Below are 16,270 nucleotides of genomic sequence, written 5' to 3' on the forward strand. Positions count from 1 at the left end.
TAGCTCAGTGGTGCCCCCTGCCTTGCAAGTGCAAGGTCCCGAGTTTGATTCCTGGTACATAACATATTGTTTTTAGCTTTTGAAAGAATTACTAATTCCTTTCTTTTTTTTTCCTTCTTTTTTGTGGTACCGGGAATTGAACTCAGGACTTTGCACTTGTGAGGCAGGTGGCAGAATTATTGTTAATTTCTGAAACTTCTATTCGTGTTTTTATTGTTTGAAAATATTTATAAGACAGGGGAGTGTGACCATTTTGCTCATCCTTCTGTCTCTTTCACAAAGAATTCATGTAGCTGTTTAATGCCCTACTTAACTGGCTGGTCAAAAGAGACAAAATGCTAAAGCAGAGATACGAAAATGTACCTTGCTACTGGTTAGAGCAAACTTTGAGATGCTGACATTATAGTCTTCAATGAGACATAGGCAATGCATGATAGTATTGTTTGGATATTTGCTCTAATATCACATTTTTAACATAGTTTTCAGTTAACCAGACATCAAATTGACAATTTTTTTACTTAATTAACTAACCCCAGCATTTTGGAGATGATTTTGTACATACTTACTTTTGATTACTTTTGTTCTACTCTGATATACATTCTATCTATATATCTATCTCTAGATATCTACCTCATATAAATGGAGGGATAGACGGTAGATGGGTAGCTAGATAAATATATCTAATATAAGACCAAATTATTGGACAAAAATCATTAACTAGTAAAATTGATGAAAGTAAGTGTTCTTAGTTGCCTTCTGTGCTAATAGTGAATTTTACAATTGGGCCACCAAGAGAGACTAAATAAGACAGACCAAAGACATGATAATGCAAAGCAATTGCACTTCACTATGGAAACTTTCTTTGTTATGTATTATATATTTGTTTTTTAAAAAATTGATCTAACGTTCACACACATACAGAAAGATTGAAAATACCATCAATTTGTCATGATTTTCTACCAGTTTTAAACATTAAAATAGGCATAAGTATTAAGGTTTTCTAAAAACATAAATAATTAAATGAATGTTATTATACTATGTATTAATCATTTTGTTTCGCAGACCAGCTAGGCTATTTCTCAGCTTGACAAGGCATGTATTTGACCATGTTTGTCTGTCATTTGAAAGGAATATTATAATCCTTAAAATGCATGCGTACTCTATCAATAAACCTTTCTGATTTCATCAAACATAATAAGATTGTTATTCTTTGTTTCTTTTTAAAATGTAGCCATTGATTCTACTACATTTCATAATATCAGTTAAATTGTGTGACACTGACACCAAATATATATAACTAATTAGAATTCTGAGAATGAAACACTTTAAGGATGCATACCAAAATCTGAAGTTCTTAGTGCAAAATAACACCTGCCAAGAAAATAAGAAAATAATATTACCCATAAAAGTGACATATGAGCTCATTGACATGTTTTTGTAATTCCATGTTTCCTCTACATTTTGTTATTCATGTGCAATTTTAAAAAATAATATAGTTGTACAGTTTGGTGTACAAGAATTAGGTCTTGGTTGTTGTTTCATATGGGAGTGTTTTTATTTTTATTGTGTTCTCCGAATAGTTCTTAAAATATAGATTGATTTCCTTTCTTTGTAAGATGCACCTGAAATTTATCAAATCATCTAACATTTTTTAGGATTTTAAGATGAGTAGGTTAGTTAATTTACAAGAAAAAAATAAGATGTTAAATTTATTATTGGAAATGTTCTACACATTCTGGAAAAGGTACATTTTTTAAATTTATTACATAGTAATTCCAGCTAAAGACCTCTCTTTAAGAGTTAGAGCCTGCCATTTATTCATCTAAAACTACTAGCTTAAGACAAATTGCCCTTGAGGTTTATGTTTGGTTTTTTTGTTGTTCTTATAGCCTGTTCTTCAATAGTATAATAAATACTACCTTATAGTATTGAAAACTGATTAACAGATCAGTATGACAATGCAAAATTTTAAATATTTTGCCTATATGGAATAAGGTAATTCTAAAAATTTTTAAGGAAATAATTATGACAATTGATCTATCATCCTTAGGCATTCTGTAGCCATTTGTTTACTTTAACTTTAATTGTAATATTTCTTTTAAGTTTTTTATATCATCTGAATGTGAACAATTGCTAAAAGCTGTAGTACAAAACAGATTCACTATGGTGCTGATTATTAAGTGCTATGAATTTTTTTCTTAATCTCTAAAACAATAAGGAATAATTTACTCTTTACCTAAATATCCTCTATAGCCTTTTCTTAAACCTGTTTGTGAAGAATATTCATTTGTTCTAAACAGAGTAATCCTTAAAGCTAAAAACCCTGAATCAGTATGAACATCATTCGACAAACCCAACATCTAAGGATTATAGAATTTAAACATCCAACAAAATGAGAAAACTTGATAATTTATGCTCTATGCTTTGCTTCTGAGTAAATTCTGACTTCATTTGCAGCTTAGTCTGATTTATATTAAAGGAAACATTCGATTTTCATCATGCGTATTTTTGTCCCTAATATTAAGATTTTTATTATTGTAACTGTGGCATCTTTTCCCTAGAGTGTCTGAAAAATAAATACAATATATAAGTAGAAAAATAAAAATTTAACATGATCACAACTGTATGGTCAAATTATTTTTCTAATTCTGGTTAAGAACAACCTTGAGAAGTACTTTCTGGTGACTCATGCAAGTGGAGGGTAAATGTGCTTATTCTTTTACATTAATTTGCATCAGTGATGACTAGGAATAAATATAATTTCACAAATGAATCCAGCTTTCAAGAATATATTTTTATAATACAGCAAAGAACAAAATGCTGCTAACATAAACGCACATTAACTTGGGCTATTACTATAAATACTTAAATGAATGTTCTCTCATGAAAAGAATAGTTCATTTTGCCATAATGATGCAGGCATTTTTGAAAATATGCATTAAGCTTTAATTTGATGCTGTTATTGGTCATATTTCTCACTTTTAAAATATGCACATTTTATAATCCAGAGCTTTGCCACTAGACTCCATTAAGAAAAAACAATTTAAGTGAGTTTTAATGAATTCACTCATTCATTTGTTCCATTTGTTTAAGAAAAATGTCTATTCAAATTACTAAAATATTTCATGTTATTCCCTTCCAGATCAAAGATACTAAATCGGCAGATCAAAAAACAACACTTTTGCATTTTATTGCTGAAATTTGTGAGGAAAACTACAGAGATATCTTGAAATTTCCCGAAGAACTAGAACATGTAGAAAGTGCAAGCAAAGGTAATTAATTTTTAACTGCTTGGTGGCTGTTCCTGGTTTGTATGTTTCATTTTTAAATGGTAAGATTAAAGATTTATGAACATTAATCACAGAAATAGTTTTGATTTGTTTACCGGTATATGAAAAGCAGGAATATAATTGATTAGCTTATGTTTGACAGCTTTCTACATTTTAATAATTTATTACTTTATCTTTATTTTAATAGTACTGTACTAGATTATTCAGATCTCTGTTCAGATAATTGATGATAGGAAAATAACTACAAGATGATCATTCCGTGAATGTGTTTAAAATGACTATACAGGGCCTGGGATTTAGCTCAGGGGTTCCACGCCTTCCTCACAAGTGCAAGGACCTGAGTTTGATCCCAGGTACCAAAAAATAAATAAATAAAGATAAAATAAAATGAGTATACATACACTCATGAATGTGCGTGTGTACACTCATGCCTAATACAAGGATGAGTGTGAGATGTTTACGTGAAAATGCGAAGTTCTTTAGATAAGGAAGAAAGTACTGTTGAATGGGTATAAATCTTCATGATATGAACATGGAATTTTACAGGCTTGCTAAAGGATCTGGCCTGCTATCTAGAGACAAATCCACGTGAACAAGACACAGTAGCAGAATGTCTTAGGACAAGTGAAAGAATTAGTAGACAATAATGTGAAAATGCTAAGGCAGGCACCTCACAAACTTCAGTGGCAGGCTGCCATGTCTCATCTTGATATGGTAGAGAGGAAAGCATCATCAAAGGGATAGAATGGGTAATAGTTGGCACCAATAAGAAACAGGAGAAGGGAAGTAAAAATGTATCTAAGATTTTAATTTGAGATAAATAGCATTGACAGTATTCTTTACTTTTACAAGCAGTTAACAAAAGGTTGAAGGTGATGGAAGGAGCAAGCATTTGTGAAGGAGAGATCATATATGTGGAGAATTGTATTTTCCCTTTTAGATAAGAAAATTATGCTATCAATCCTATTTGAAATTTTACAATTGTAATTCCATTCTATAATTCTGAGGACTTGCTGTAAGGACTCAAAAGCATGTATTTCCCATGTTTATTACAAATTATATAAACTTGTGAGTATTCTTTGAAGGAGCATGAGTCCATGAATCCCCGAAGAGAGTTTGTATAACATTGTGCAGTGTCGAATCTGCTGACTTGGGATTGTAACCAGATCCTCAACGTGTCTCTAATTTTATCCAATGTATCTCATTTTGTGTTCCAAGGAACAGAATATCAGAAGACACACCATGACTCCATAGTATTATATTTTTTTAAGAAAACATTATAATATAATCAGCAAATATACTTACTATAACTATAATAGTAGCTGCCTGGCAATTGCTTTCTAAAGAACTTCTGTAACTTATTATGTGGATTTTAAAATATGCATTTGTGACTAGAGGCATATGTACTAACATGGAACCAAAGTAAAATAAAAGCAACAGTTAGAAATTTTATAATTTGAAATATATTAAAAGTCACAAATCAGAGGAGTTCTGAATTTAGATAATCTTGGTGGTATAATTACTATTTGATTGCTTTTTATCAGCTTTGTTTCTAAATTTTATTTTGTTTATAAATTTTATTTATATTTATCACATAAAATATAATCTATTTTTAAAAGGTTTTGGAAGTATAGTAAGAATGCATTGAAATGAAATGTACTGTCAATTTTTTGATGGTTTTTAATGATTTATTTTTTTCTTAATTCCTTCTTTCGATCCCCTTTCCCTTCCCTTCTCTCTTCATTCATCTCTTGATCCTGTTTCTTTTTTTTCTATGTATTTGCAATACATAATATTTACATTCCTTATATTAAGGATTCCTTTTTGAAATTTTGTTTTTTTATTTGGACATGAGTACAGTACATGATGATTACATTCATTGTGGAGAGTTGGTACATGTGTATAACATGTCTTAATTCTTTTTATGTTTTCTTCTTCTCCCTTCCTTCCTACCTCCTTCCATCTCTTGATCCCCTTCTTATTTGCGAAAGATTTCTCTTTGCAATTATCTTACATGAATATATGTGATAAGTATATTTTTAGGCAGAAAAATTTGGAATTGCTAAAATGAAATTTATGATGAACCTTCTATAAGATTTACCTTTTTTTTCTCGTTGAGTTTATTGGTACATTTTAGGTATACAGTACAGTTGCAATTATCATTTGGATCGTGCAACTTTACATAACAGATCTTGATTCTCATTTTTTCCCATAACCCTGCCCTCCCTCATCCCCATCTCCCTCCCCTATTTACAAGACTTTATTTCCATTTTTTCATTTTCTCATGTTTTTTCTTTTCTCTTATTTCCTTTCCCCTACCCTTCCCACTTCCCCTACATTTTTAGCCCTTTCCTTCCTATTTTATATTGTCAATTATACCACTTGGATCTTATTTACATTTTTAGTTTTTCACATCAGAGAAGCTATTTGGTATTTACACATGTGTGTCTTGTTTATTTTACTTAGGAGTATATCCTCAATATTTATCCATTTTCCTAGGAATAAATCTAATTTCTCATTCTTTATGGCTGAGTAGTATTCCATTTTATAGAAAAACCATATCTTCTTTATCCAGTCTCTGACTGATGGGCAAATGCACTGTTTCCAAATTTTAGCTATTACATACTGTGCCACTATAAACATTGGTGTGCATATATCACTGTGATATGATTCTTTTAGTTCTTTTGGAAAGATACCCAGCAGAGGGATAGCGGGGTCAAATGGAACCTCTAGTCCCAGCTCTTTGGGGTATCTCCATATTGATTTCCATAGTGGTTGCACAAGTCTGCACTCCCACCAACAGTGGAGAGGGGTTCCTTTCTCCCCAAAACACCACCAACATTTGCTATTGGTTGATTTCTTGATAGCAGCCATTCTTTCTGGGGTGAGGTTTACCTTTTTTTCTAAATACTCTAATTATGCATATACTATACAAATAAAAATGACTTGATTTTGTTTCATGCTGTCATAATAGAATACTATATTACTATATACTGGGTAATTTATAAAGGATATAAATTTATTTCTTATTGTTTTGTAGTCTGAAAAGTTTAAGATCAAGGGGCCACATTTATTGAGAACTTCTTGTGGTACAATAGTATGTTGCATGGTGTTACATGACGAAAGAGAACAAGAAGTCATGCTTGCAACCTTGTGCTGTTTTATAATCAGCATTAATCTGTTCATGAGACTGAAGCCCTTATGACAATAAACACTTCCCATCAAGTCCTACCTCCATGCCTTTGGGGAACCCATTCAAGTCATGTAAATGCATTTATGTGAATCTATTTATATATGCTATAAATATTTAACTATTTATATAACTATAGTCATGTGCCATATATCTTTTTGCTAAATGGCCAGCTGCCCTGCATATAGGATGGTCGCATCATAAGATATGTCTGCTGATGATATTGTAGCCATCTTGGTATGTGTAAGTATACTCTATAATGTTTGTGCAATGACAAAGTCACCTAATGACTCATTTTTCAGATCATGTACCTGTTCTTAAGCAATGTGTAACTCTATGTGTGTATGTTTTAAATAGTTGCAGAGACATTAAGTCATATCACATATTTTCATCCATTATTGATATTGACAAAAGCAGATTACAACACAAGATTTTTAGTTAGCTAGTAATTTAAACTTCCAAGATTTTGTCTCATCTCTAATGACAAGTACACTAAGAATAAAAGTAAATACGTTGACATATGTAAAGCATCTAATAAAATGCTTTAAACATAGTAAGCTTGCAACTATTTCTAGCCCACTATCTTTAGTAGTTATAGTATTATTATTAGTAGTAGTTGTAGTCATAGTAGTAATTGATATAATTCTCAGAACATTACAGTTATTTTTATTGCCTTATTTGAAATGAAGAACTGAATAATCTTAAAGTTGATTTATACTATACATTATGTTTGATTCTAGTTCTTTTTTCCTATGCATTTGTCCTTGGTAAATCATTTTATATTTTTCATTCACATTATTGCCAACTTCTTTCTCCCTACTAATTGCAAGAGATAGATATCTGTATTTTATTTTGATTATTTCTGTTTTTGTACGTTCTTTCTGTCAGTATATTCACAAGACTGTTGTAAGAAAATCCTCTTCCTATCGCATTGTTTGCATTTTAGCAATCCGCATTCTCTTTATTTTGAATAGTTCTTTTGCTTTCCTTATGAAATTCAGGCTCAGAATTATCAAATGAAAATGTTCTGAAGCACATTCTGCCTGTTTGCATCCCTGTTTTCATTTAAGTGTACCCTGACATATATTCTCTTGAGCCATTTTCTGTGCCTCTATTATAATCCTGTCTCTATAAATGATTTTGTACTGCCTAATATGCCTATAAATCTCACCTGCCTGTCCTCTAAGTCAACTATCGGTTTTCATATCAGTATTCAGTACACATTTCTTTCTTTTTTAATGTTTTGTGACCAAAGCCTTAGAAAAAAATACTGTCAAATTTAGTATGCAGGAAGAAACAAAATATAGTGAAAGGTGAAGCAATTTACCTCTCATTTATAGTTAACTGCTTTTCCTTATTATTTGAGGCGAACAGGACTTGTTTGCTTAATATGTATTTCAGCCCTTTTGAGTCACAGTCTGTCACCTGCAGTGCTGTGTATAACATACTGTTTGTATAAGATTCACTTTCTTTCACTAAAAATAAAAATGGTTCAGCACTATATAATTCATTTTATTTGATAATGGACTTCTTGTGAAATAATGTCTCTTTAAAAACAAATAGTATATTTTCTTTAGCTAAAGGGAAATAGATAAAATATTTAGTTAATGATTACATTTTGTAACATATTTAAAGATCCATTGCATTACTACCAATACTGTTTTCTAAGATTTTTATTATGAAAATCCAAATTGCAAAAGATTGCAATTGTAAGAGATTTATCTGTTTCCTATTATTTTACATGAGTATATATCCTAAATACATGTTTTTAGTCAAAATAATTCACAATGACTGAAATGATATCTATGATGAAGCTTTTATCAGCTTTGCCTTTTATGTCTGAATACTTACTTTTATAAAATAAAAATATTTAGTTTTAATAAATAATAAATAAAAATTTATTTATAAAATAAAGGTATTTTATAAAATAAAGATATTTTCTGGTTTTTATAGCAATACATTTTTTTATTTCAGTACTAAAATTGTAGCCCACATAATTACTAACAGGAAAAATTTCACCTTAAAGTGAAAAGAAAAAAATGTGAGATCAATGGAAAGATTATTTTATAATTATATTTATTCATAAAGCTGAGCTTCTAAAATAATTTGCTTCTCTGAAGATGCAAACCTATCATATCAACTTAACATATTTTCCTAGAGCTCTGTAATTCAAAGATATTGGAGAAAAGCACATCAGTTTTACATTGAAGCAGATATATATTATGGAGTAGAATGCAAAAGCCACATGAATTTTTAAAATAAAACAGATGATTTCAAAGAAATTTCACACTTACTGCAGATCCCTGAGGGTGTGTGTTTAATCTTCTCTTCCATTAGGGGTACTTTGGTGGAAAAAGTTTATGAAGCATTGCCTAGAGAATTAGAAAGTAGTTTTGTTTTAATTTTCATTATTTAGTTCTTTAATTATTGTAGGAAAAGGGGAAGGTAGTGGGCAGGGTGAGAGAAGAGAGAGTTCAGAAACAATTTGTATAGTATAATTTTATTACCAGTAAAATTAATATAATCGTATTGTTCTGGTCATCTTATTCTAGGTTAAATTATAAATTTACATATCCTTTTATTCATGATTGGCATACCAGTGAGTCTTTAAATTAAAAAAAAAAGTTTGCCACAATGATGACTACATCACTGAGATAGTTTTAATAAATGATTACCTTTTTCCAATAAATAATTTTAAAGATTATATATAAGCATATAATATATGTATATATATATATATATAATTCCTTATATAATTGCTAGTTTAGTAGATATATTTAATAAACTATGCCCTTCCATGGATATCACTTTAACTTTCAGCTTTAAGGATTTTCATAGTTTGATTTAAAACTTCTACTATTTTATGGATCAGCTCCAGGGATTAAACCAAAAGGGTTAGTAAAGTTTAATTAAAACCATTCTACTCAACAGGGGAAATTACATTAATGTACTTGAAGGTACTATTAATCCTAAGGTTTTTCATAAATTCAAAATAAGTTTCACTTCAGTGAAATTAGTGTCATCCTACACGATAAAAACTAGTTTCCTGTGAATACTGTTAACTTCTAAATTTTAATGATTAACTTTATCTTTTGATATCAGCCACATTTTTATTTTCATATTGATAAGTGACTAGCTGTTTTTCCCGTCTGCTTTCTTCACAAGATTAATAACAATAAAAGTTCAGACGATGCTGTATGCAAAAGTCTTGGAAACAAATAAAAATGTAAAATAATAGAGTCTAAAATTTTGGGAGAAGGAAAGAAAACTAAAACATTTCTCAGAAACATGACATGGTAGAAGCTTTAGAGATTATCTAGTCCCTTCTCCAAAGGACATAGACATCATTTAGTCCAACTTAATTATTTTATAATTGAAGAAACTGAGACCAATAATGATGAAGAAATTGGCTGGGATCACATAGCTGAATGGCAGTCAGTAAATGTATACATACTTTGTCTTTAGTTATTTCATTATATATATTCAGTCACATATTTACTCCCATTGTGTTCTAAAATATACAACAGAGATTCATGCTCAGATATTGGAAAACATATGGAAAGTAAATCCTGATCAAATAAAAAAAAACTCAATTATGAATGTTTCTTCCTTTATATAGTTGTCCACAATCTCTCCACTCTGTTTTGACAGAATTTTCTCCTTTCACTCTGTCACCGACAGCATAGTGGCCTTATAAATCATTTAACACATATAACATTTGCATTTTTAAAAATTTTTGGCTTTTATGTGTATCACCTAGATTGAACTCTTTTGTTTCAAGGCCTATATCCTCTTTTTCCTTAATATCTCAGTGCTAGCACAGCATCTCTGACAGAAGTAAGAGCTCAGTAAATGCTTTTTAAAATTGAATAATAGCATATCATTTTACTACAGCAGGAATATATCTAAATATGACATTGTGGAAAGTTGACAAATAGAGAACAGCAACCAGAAAATTACTGTTTACTGTAAATATGAGAGGCAATATAAGATAAGTTAGAATAAGGAAACCAAGACTTCAGAATATTTCCTGCTCCATACTTTACATCTTTCAAGGGGAATATTAAGATTAGAAACGGATGAGGTAATAGAGAAGACCTAAAGTTATAGAAACCACCCAACAGTCATTGTTTATGACAATTAGTAAGGACTGAGTCTCTGTCAGACCTAATATGAGCTTACTGTCTCAATGTAACATGTAGCTAGCTGCTAAAACAATTATCTTTTATTCTAATGCCTGAAAAAATTACATATATAGTGTCTACTGTTAGTTTCATTGGAAAATACTTAAGTTTTGGAGCACCTCCTGTTCTTAGAGTACTTAGAGTTACTTAAGCAATCTAAGATTTAACAAAGTATTAAATTCTATTTGTAACAAATTTAAACTCATGGTTCCTTCTTCCTGGTCAGTAATCTAGTTATTGCCAAATGTTTTTTTCAATTAATGGCATATAAATCTCCCATACCTTTTCATTTCTAGAGAAAATATTGGATGAAAAATTTTTCATTAGGTAATAGTGAAAGAAAGCGGAAACCATGGCCATTTGGATTTAAATATATTTATCTATATCTGTCTGTCTATCTATCTATCTATCTATCTATCTATCTATCTATCTATCATTTATCTATCTATCTTGTGTTATTGGCGAACCAAACCTAGGGCTTTCTGTATGCTAGACAAGCACTCTATCACTGAGTTGTGCCCATAGCCTGGTCATTTGTACAACATAAAGATTTCTTAATTGACTTACATAGGTATTTTTCAGTGTGCTTTAAATTTTGTATATCAGCCTTTTTTACTAGAGAATTATATGCCCAGCTTAATCTGTTACACACCTTTACTTGCCTGTGTTATAGCCTAAGCTCTGGTACTCTCGCTGGACTGACATGCCACCTCTCCTGCTCAGCCTTTTTCAGTCCTGTATATCTTTTTAATCCCAACCTATGTGTAAAAAAAAAAAACCCAAAAACAAACAAACAAAAAAAGGCTTTCCCAACTGTTATAATTTGATCTGGAATATTATCCCCCTGAAGTCTCATGTGTTTGGTAGGTAATTGGTTTATGGGGTCACTGTTCTGATCAGTGGGTTGGTCCACTGATGAATTTGTAGCTGAATATGCTGTAAGGAGGTGGTGACTAGTTTCAGGTGGGTCATTGTGGATGTAACCTGGAAGGATGTATTCCTATCCCTGGCTCTTCCCTTGTCTCTCTACTTACTGGCTGCCAGGACCTTCGACCAAGCCATTTAGGACTTGACATCACTAATCTGCTTTTGCAATGTAAAATCTAACAAAATACTGGCATAATAAAGTCAATTCAAGGGATGCTTACTCAATATCAACCTAAACTTATCTCCTGTCATTATCCACCCCTACAGTAAGGTTTTCTGAGTAATTGGAATTCCTTAATTATATTTGCAGCCTTTTTATTTCAACTTATTACCCAAATACAATAAGTTGAAAACCAGGTCTTCAAAATGTATTCTTCGAAAATGGTTAAGACAAAAATAACCGTTGTAATAATAGTTCTTGGGGTGAGTTAGTATTCTAAGGCTTCTAGTGTTTTAGTGTTGTTCAGTTTCTTGATCTGAATACTGGGCACATGAGGGTTTAGTTTGTGAAAATTCATTCAGCAAGTCACTTATGTGCCCCTTCTGAATGTGTATTCTCATTCAACAAAGCATTTTTTTAAAGTCATTCCATTTTTAAAAAAGGTGAAATGACTTACGTAAATGAGGACAGTACTACATTTTGCTTCAAAAGATTCCTCTTATTTTTACTCAGACTTTGTTATAATGATTATATACATTTTATAAATGCAAATAGGCAACTGCTGTTGGAGTTGATCTCACATTATTGTTGATAATTATTGTTTTTCAAGAAGTTGTACAGCACTGAAGGGTTTTATCAGAGAATCTTATAGTCTAAGAGTGGATGATTACAATTTCTTTATTTAAAAATATAGAAGAAAGAGAAAGATCCACCAGTCACAAAATGTACCACATAAAGATCAGGGTGGTCTTTACCACAGTTGTTAGTAGTATTATGCTATGATGTGTATCATTGAATCCTGACCTGTAGCACATACTGAATTAAAATTTACTGTCTATTTTTCCCCCTTAGTCATTGTCTTTTATTTCATGTTAGGAAATAGGACATGAAGGGATATTGGTCAATTTTACCTCATTTTATTTTCAAGGTAGTCCCTTAAAATAATGAATATTCACACATCAAGTGTTTTAATTTGACTGATGCTTGAAGTAAATCATGGGGACATATTTCACTTAAGAAGGCTAAAGATGTAGGGGAAGTGGGAAGGGTAGGGGAAAGGAAATAAGAGAAAATAAAAAAAAACATGAGGCAATGAAAAAATAGAAATAAAGTATTTGTAAATAGGGAAGGGAGGAGGTGCTGAAGGGAGGGCAGGGGTAAGGGGAGAAAATGAGAACCAAGACCTGTCATGTAAAGGTCCAAGATCTCAATGATGAATTTAACTATACTGTATACCTAAAATGTACCAATAAACTCACTCAATGAGAAAAACAAAGTTAAGTGCTATTTTCAGGGTAAGGCGGGAGAGCAGAAGAAGAAGGAAGAATATAGAAATGAAGAAAGAACCAGATTTAGGCTGCCACACAGAGTCATTTAAAAGAAAATGATCATGCCCTGAATGGTGATTCCATTTTACTACACTGTAAAATAGGTGGACTCCTCTTATCAACTTGGTTTCCAGTACTACAGTGTTCCTTTTTTTGTTTGTTAATTTTAGTTTTTATTGTTCTTTGTTTTTGTTTGTTTGTTTTTTGTTTGTTTGTTTTTTGAGACAGGATCTAAGTCCTTAAATTGCCCAAGATGGGCTCTAACTTGCAATCTTCCTCTTAGTCTCCCAGAATATTGAAATTACAGATGTGTACCATCACACCAATCTGTTTATTCCTTTGTTAGTGTTTTTGATGTTGTTATTGTTTGAGACACAGTTGTACTATGTAGCTCAGGCTGGCTTTGAATTCACTGTATAGGCCAGGCTGGCCATGAACTCAGGATCCTTCTACCTCGGTACTACAGTTTTCACCGCTTCCTTCTGATATATTGTTCAATAAAGATGAGCTTGGTTTAGTTAGGTAAGGGCTAAGGATGTCAGGAGACTCCCCGAACAACAGGAGAACTACCTAAGCAATTGCCTACATTCTTTGCTTTTTACACATTTAAAAACTAACTTGAATACAAAGATTGATTCATAGATACTACCACAGCTATTGTGATTTCTTGAAATACTGGGGTCTGTTGCTAGAGTTTAGATTCCATAAGTGAACGAGACAAACTTAGTAAATAGCAAATATAGCATTTCCATATGCCAGTTTTATATGACCCATGCTCCTTAGTAATATTTTCATGTAAAACCATCAAAAGGGAACTCACACTTTGTAGATTCATTGAAGTAATTACAAAAAAACTCACAGTCCTGTTAGAAGCTAATAGCGCTGTGGCAAAAGATTCAGACATAGTTATATGTGAAGGAAACCTGCTAAAAATAGATTGTTCAGGGAAGAAAATTATAACACATTCATTCTGGTTTCAACTTTGTCATCAAGTATTTGTTTGGTCAGAGTTTGACTATCTAACCTCTCCATACCCATTTCCTCATTTGTGTACCTTGTTTTAAAATTTGAAAAATAAAATTGGGAATATATAGCCTATACATTTTTCAGGATGATTATGAAATAAAATTAGATATATAATGTGAAATATCTTAGGAAAACAGTGTTATAACTGAATAATGGTTTGTTTTTCAAGGTAGGAAGGTGTTAATTTTAGCTTATTGTGATCAGGTTTTTGGTTTCCTTGCTGCATTGTGTTTTTATTTTTCATTCATTTCTTCTTTTTTTTTTTTTTTTTTTTTTTTATTTTTTTTTTTTTTTTTTTTTTTTTTTTTTTTTTTTTTTTTTTGAGATAGGGTCTTGCTTTGCAATTCAAGTTGCACTTGAACTGAATAGATAACCCCGATTGGCCTCAAACTTAAAGTAATCCTCCTGCCTCAACCTTCTGAATAATGTGGTTATAAGTGTGCACTACCATACCCAGTATCAGTAGTGTTTTTAATATGAAGGACAGGATATGGGGATGTAGCTTAGTAGTAGGACATATGGTTAGCGTGCACAAGGCTCTGAGTTAAATATCCAGGACCAGGCTGTGGATTTAGCTCAGTGGTTCCACTAGCTGCATTATAAGCAGAAGGAACTGAGTTCGATCCCTAGTTAAAAAAAAAAATCCAGCACCAAATAAGTAAATAAATATCAAAAAATCATAAAACTTTCTGAAATAGCAAATGATGCCATTCATTTTATTGTCTTTATATATTCTTATAGTACTCTTTTCCACTTGAGTGTTTTAGAGTTGACTCCAAATATGATTGCAAAGGCTGCATATTTTGAGCAACATCTCATATTTGATATAAGAATCTTTGTATCATATTAAAAGGTTTGTCATAAATGTTCCAGTATCCTATTTTGTAAGAATGTCCTTTATCCTTTCCAATTTAAACATGGAAGAAAAGAAAAGGCATATAGTATTTAATTGAATAGTCTAAGTAACTGATAATAAAAGTTTAAAGGAAAATAAAAAGGATTTTTTTAGAAGATTATATAATAATAAAGATTCTGAAGTATTTTCTTTTTTGGTCATTTTAGAGTAAATTTTCCTTGCATTTTTTGTATAAAATTCAAAGGTAATGTTTATGCTAGCTACTGTTTTTTCATTTAATTATGAATTTCTGATACCTAGTCATGCTTATCAGAGCAAGTACTATTTATAAAGATCTTATTACATGCTACATACTGTATTAAGTGTGGTTTTATAGAAAAGTTGAAAAATCAAATAAGATGTTGAATATAACACAATTAAAGATTTTTTCTGTTTCTGTATCTCTTGTCTTAGCAATATCAAAAACACAATTGAAATATATATAAGATATGAAATGTTCTCATAAATTTAAGATGAACTGATAATACATATTTAGTTTCACTGAGTTGTTTTTTGTTTGTTGCTTTTTTTTTTTTTTTTTTTTTTTGTCTGCTGGTATTGGGAATCGAACTCAGGATCTTCTGCTTGTGAGGCAGGAGGGGGCACCACTGAGCTAAATCCCCGGCCCCACTGAGCTGATGTTTACCTTTATATGTACACAGACAATAGTAACACATTCTATGATGATAAGCAAATAACAACTGTCTCTACTGTCCCTCATCCCTTCTTGAGAGGTGTTGACAAAATATATGTTCATTTCATGCTACTAATGTAGCTACCTGCATCTCCTAAGTTATACCTATGTCTGTTTTGTTTTACATATGTCAATATTTTTCAGTTATTTATTCTTTGAAAATACATATGTATTTATATATTTATATTTATAAATCTTTACCTATTTATTCATATTTATATTACTATTAGAAATCCACTAAAGTTATTCTTTGCAGTGAAATAAGGTGTCTCAAACATTTCTTTTTTTAATTTCTTTTTTGGTACTGAGGGTCAAATGCAGGGCCTCATGTGTTAGGCAAGAACTCTACGACTGAACTATAAGCACAGTCCCATCAAACATTTCGATTAATTACCTCAGTTGATGTTCTTAGTTTACTTGAAAATTAAATAGAAATGAGTCTTAACCTTTACATGAGTAAATGGTACATGGATAAGACATTCTAAAAAAAGCAGTAAAAAATGCTCAGGTTTACCAATAATGGCAGAAATGCACATAAAACAATAGGATACAAGGTTCAGCTATCAACATGGCAAA

The 16,270-nt window shown here is 31.1% G+C and overlaps 1 protein-coding gene across 1 annotated transcript in view; it reads left to right on the forward strand.

The window, feature by feature from the left end:
- The window catches only part of Diaph2 (diaphanous related formin 2), an 857,618-nt gene that overhangs the window by 446,111 nt on the left and 395,237 nt on the right, over window positions 1-16,270 (forward strand). The window contains 1 exon segment of the mRNA XM_033760220.1: window positions 3,143-3,272. Coding sequence (XP_033616111.1) covers window positions 3,143-3,272 — 130 coding nt within the window.

This window comes from Fukomys damarensis, unplaced genomic scaffold (genome assembly GCF_012274545.1).
Source record: "Fukomys damarensis isolate Sample0158 unplaced genomic scaffold, DMR_v1.0_HiC HiC_scaffold_39, whole genome shotgun sequence".
Classification (NCBI taxonomy): Eukaryota; Metazoa; Chordata; class Mammalia; order Rodentia; family Bathyergidae; genus Fukomys; species Fukomys damarensis.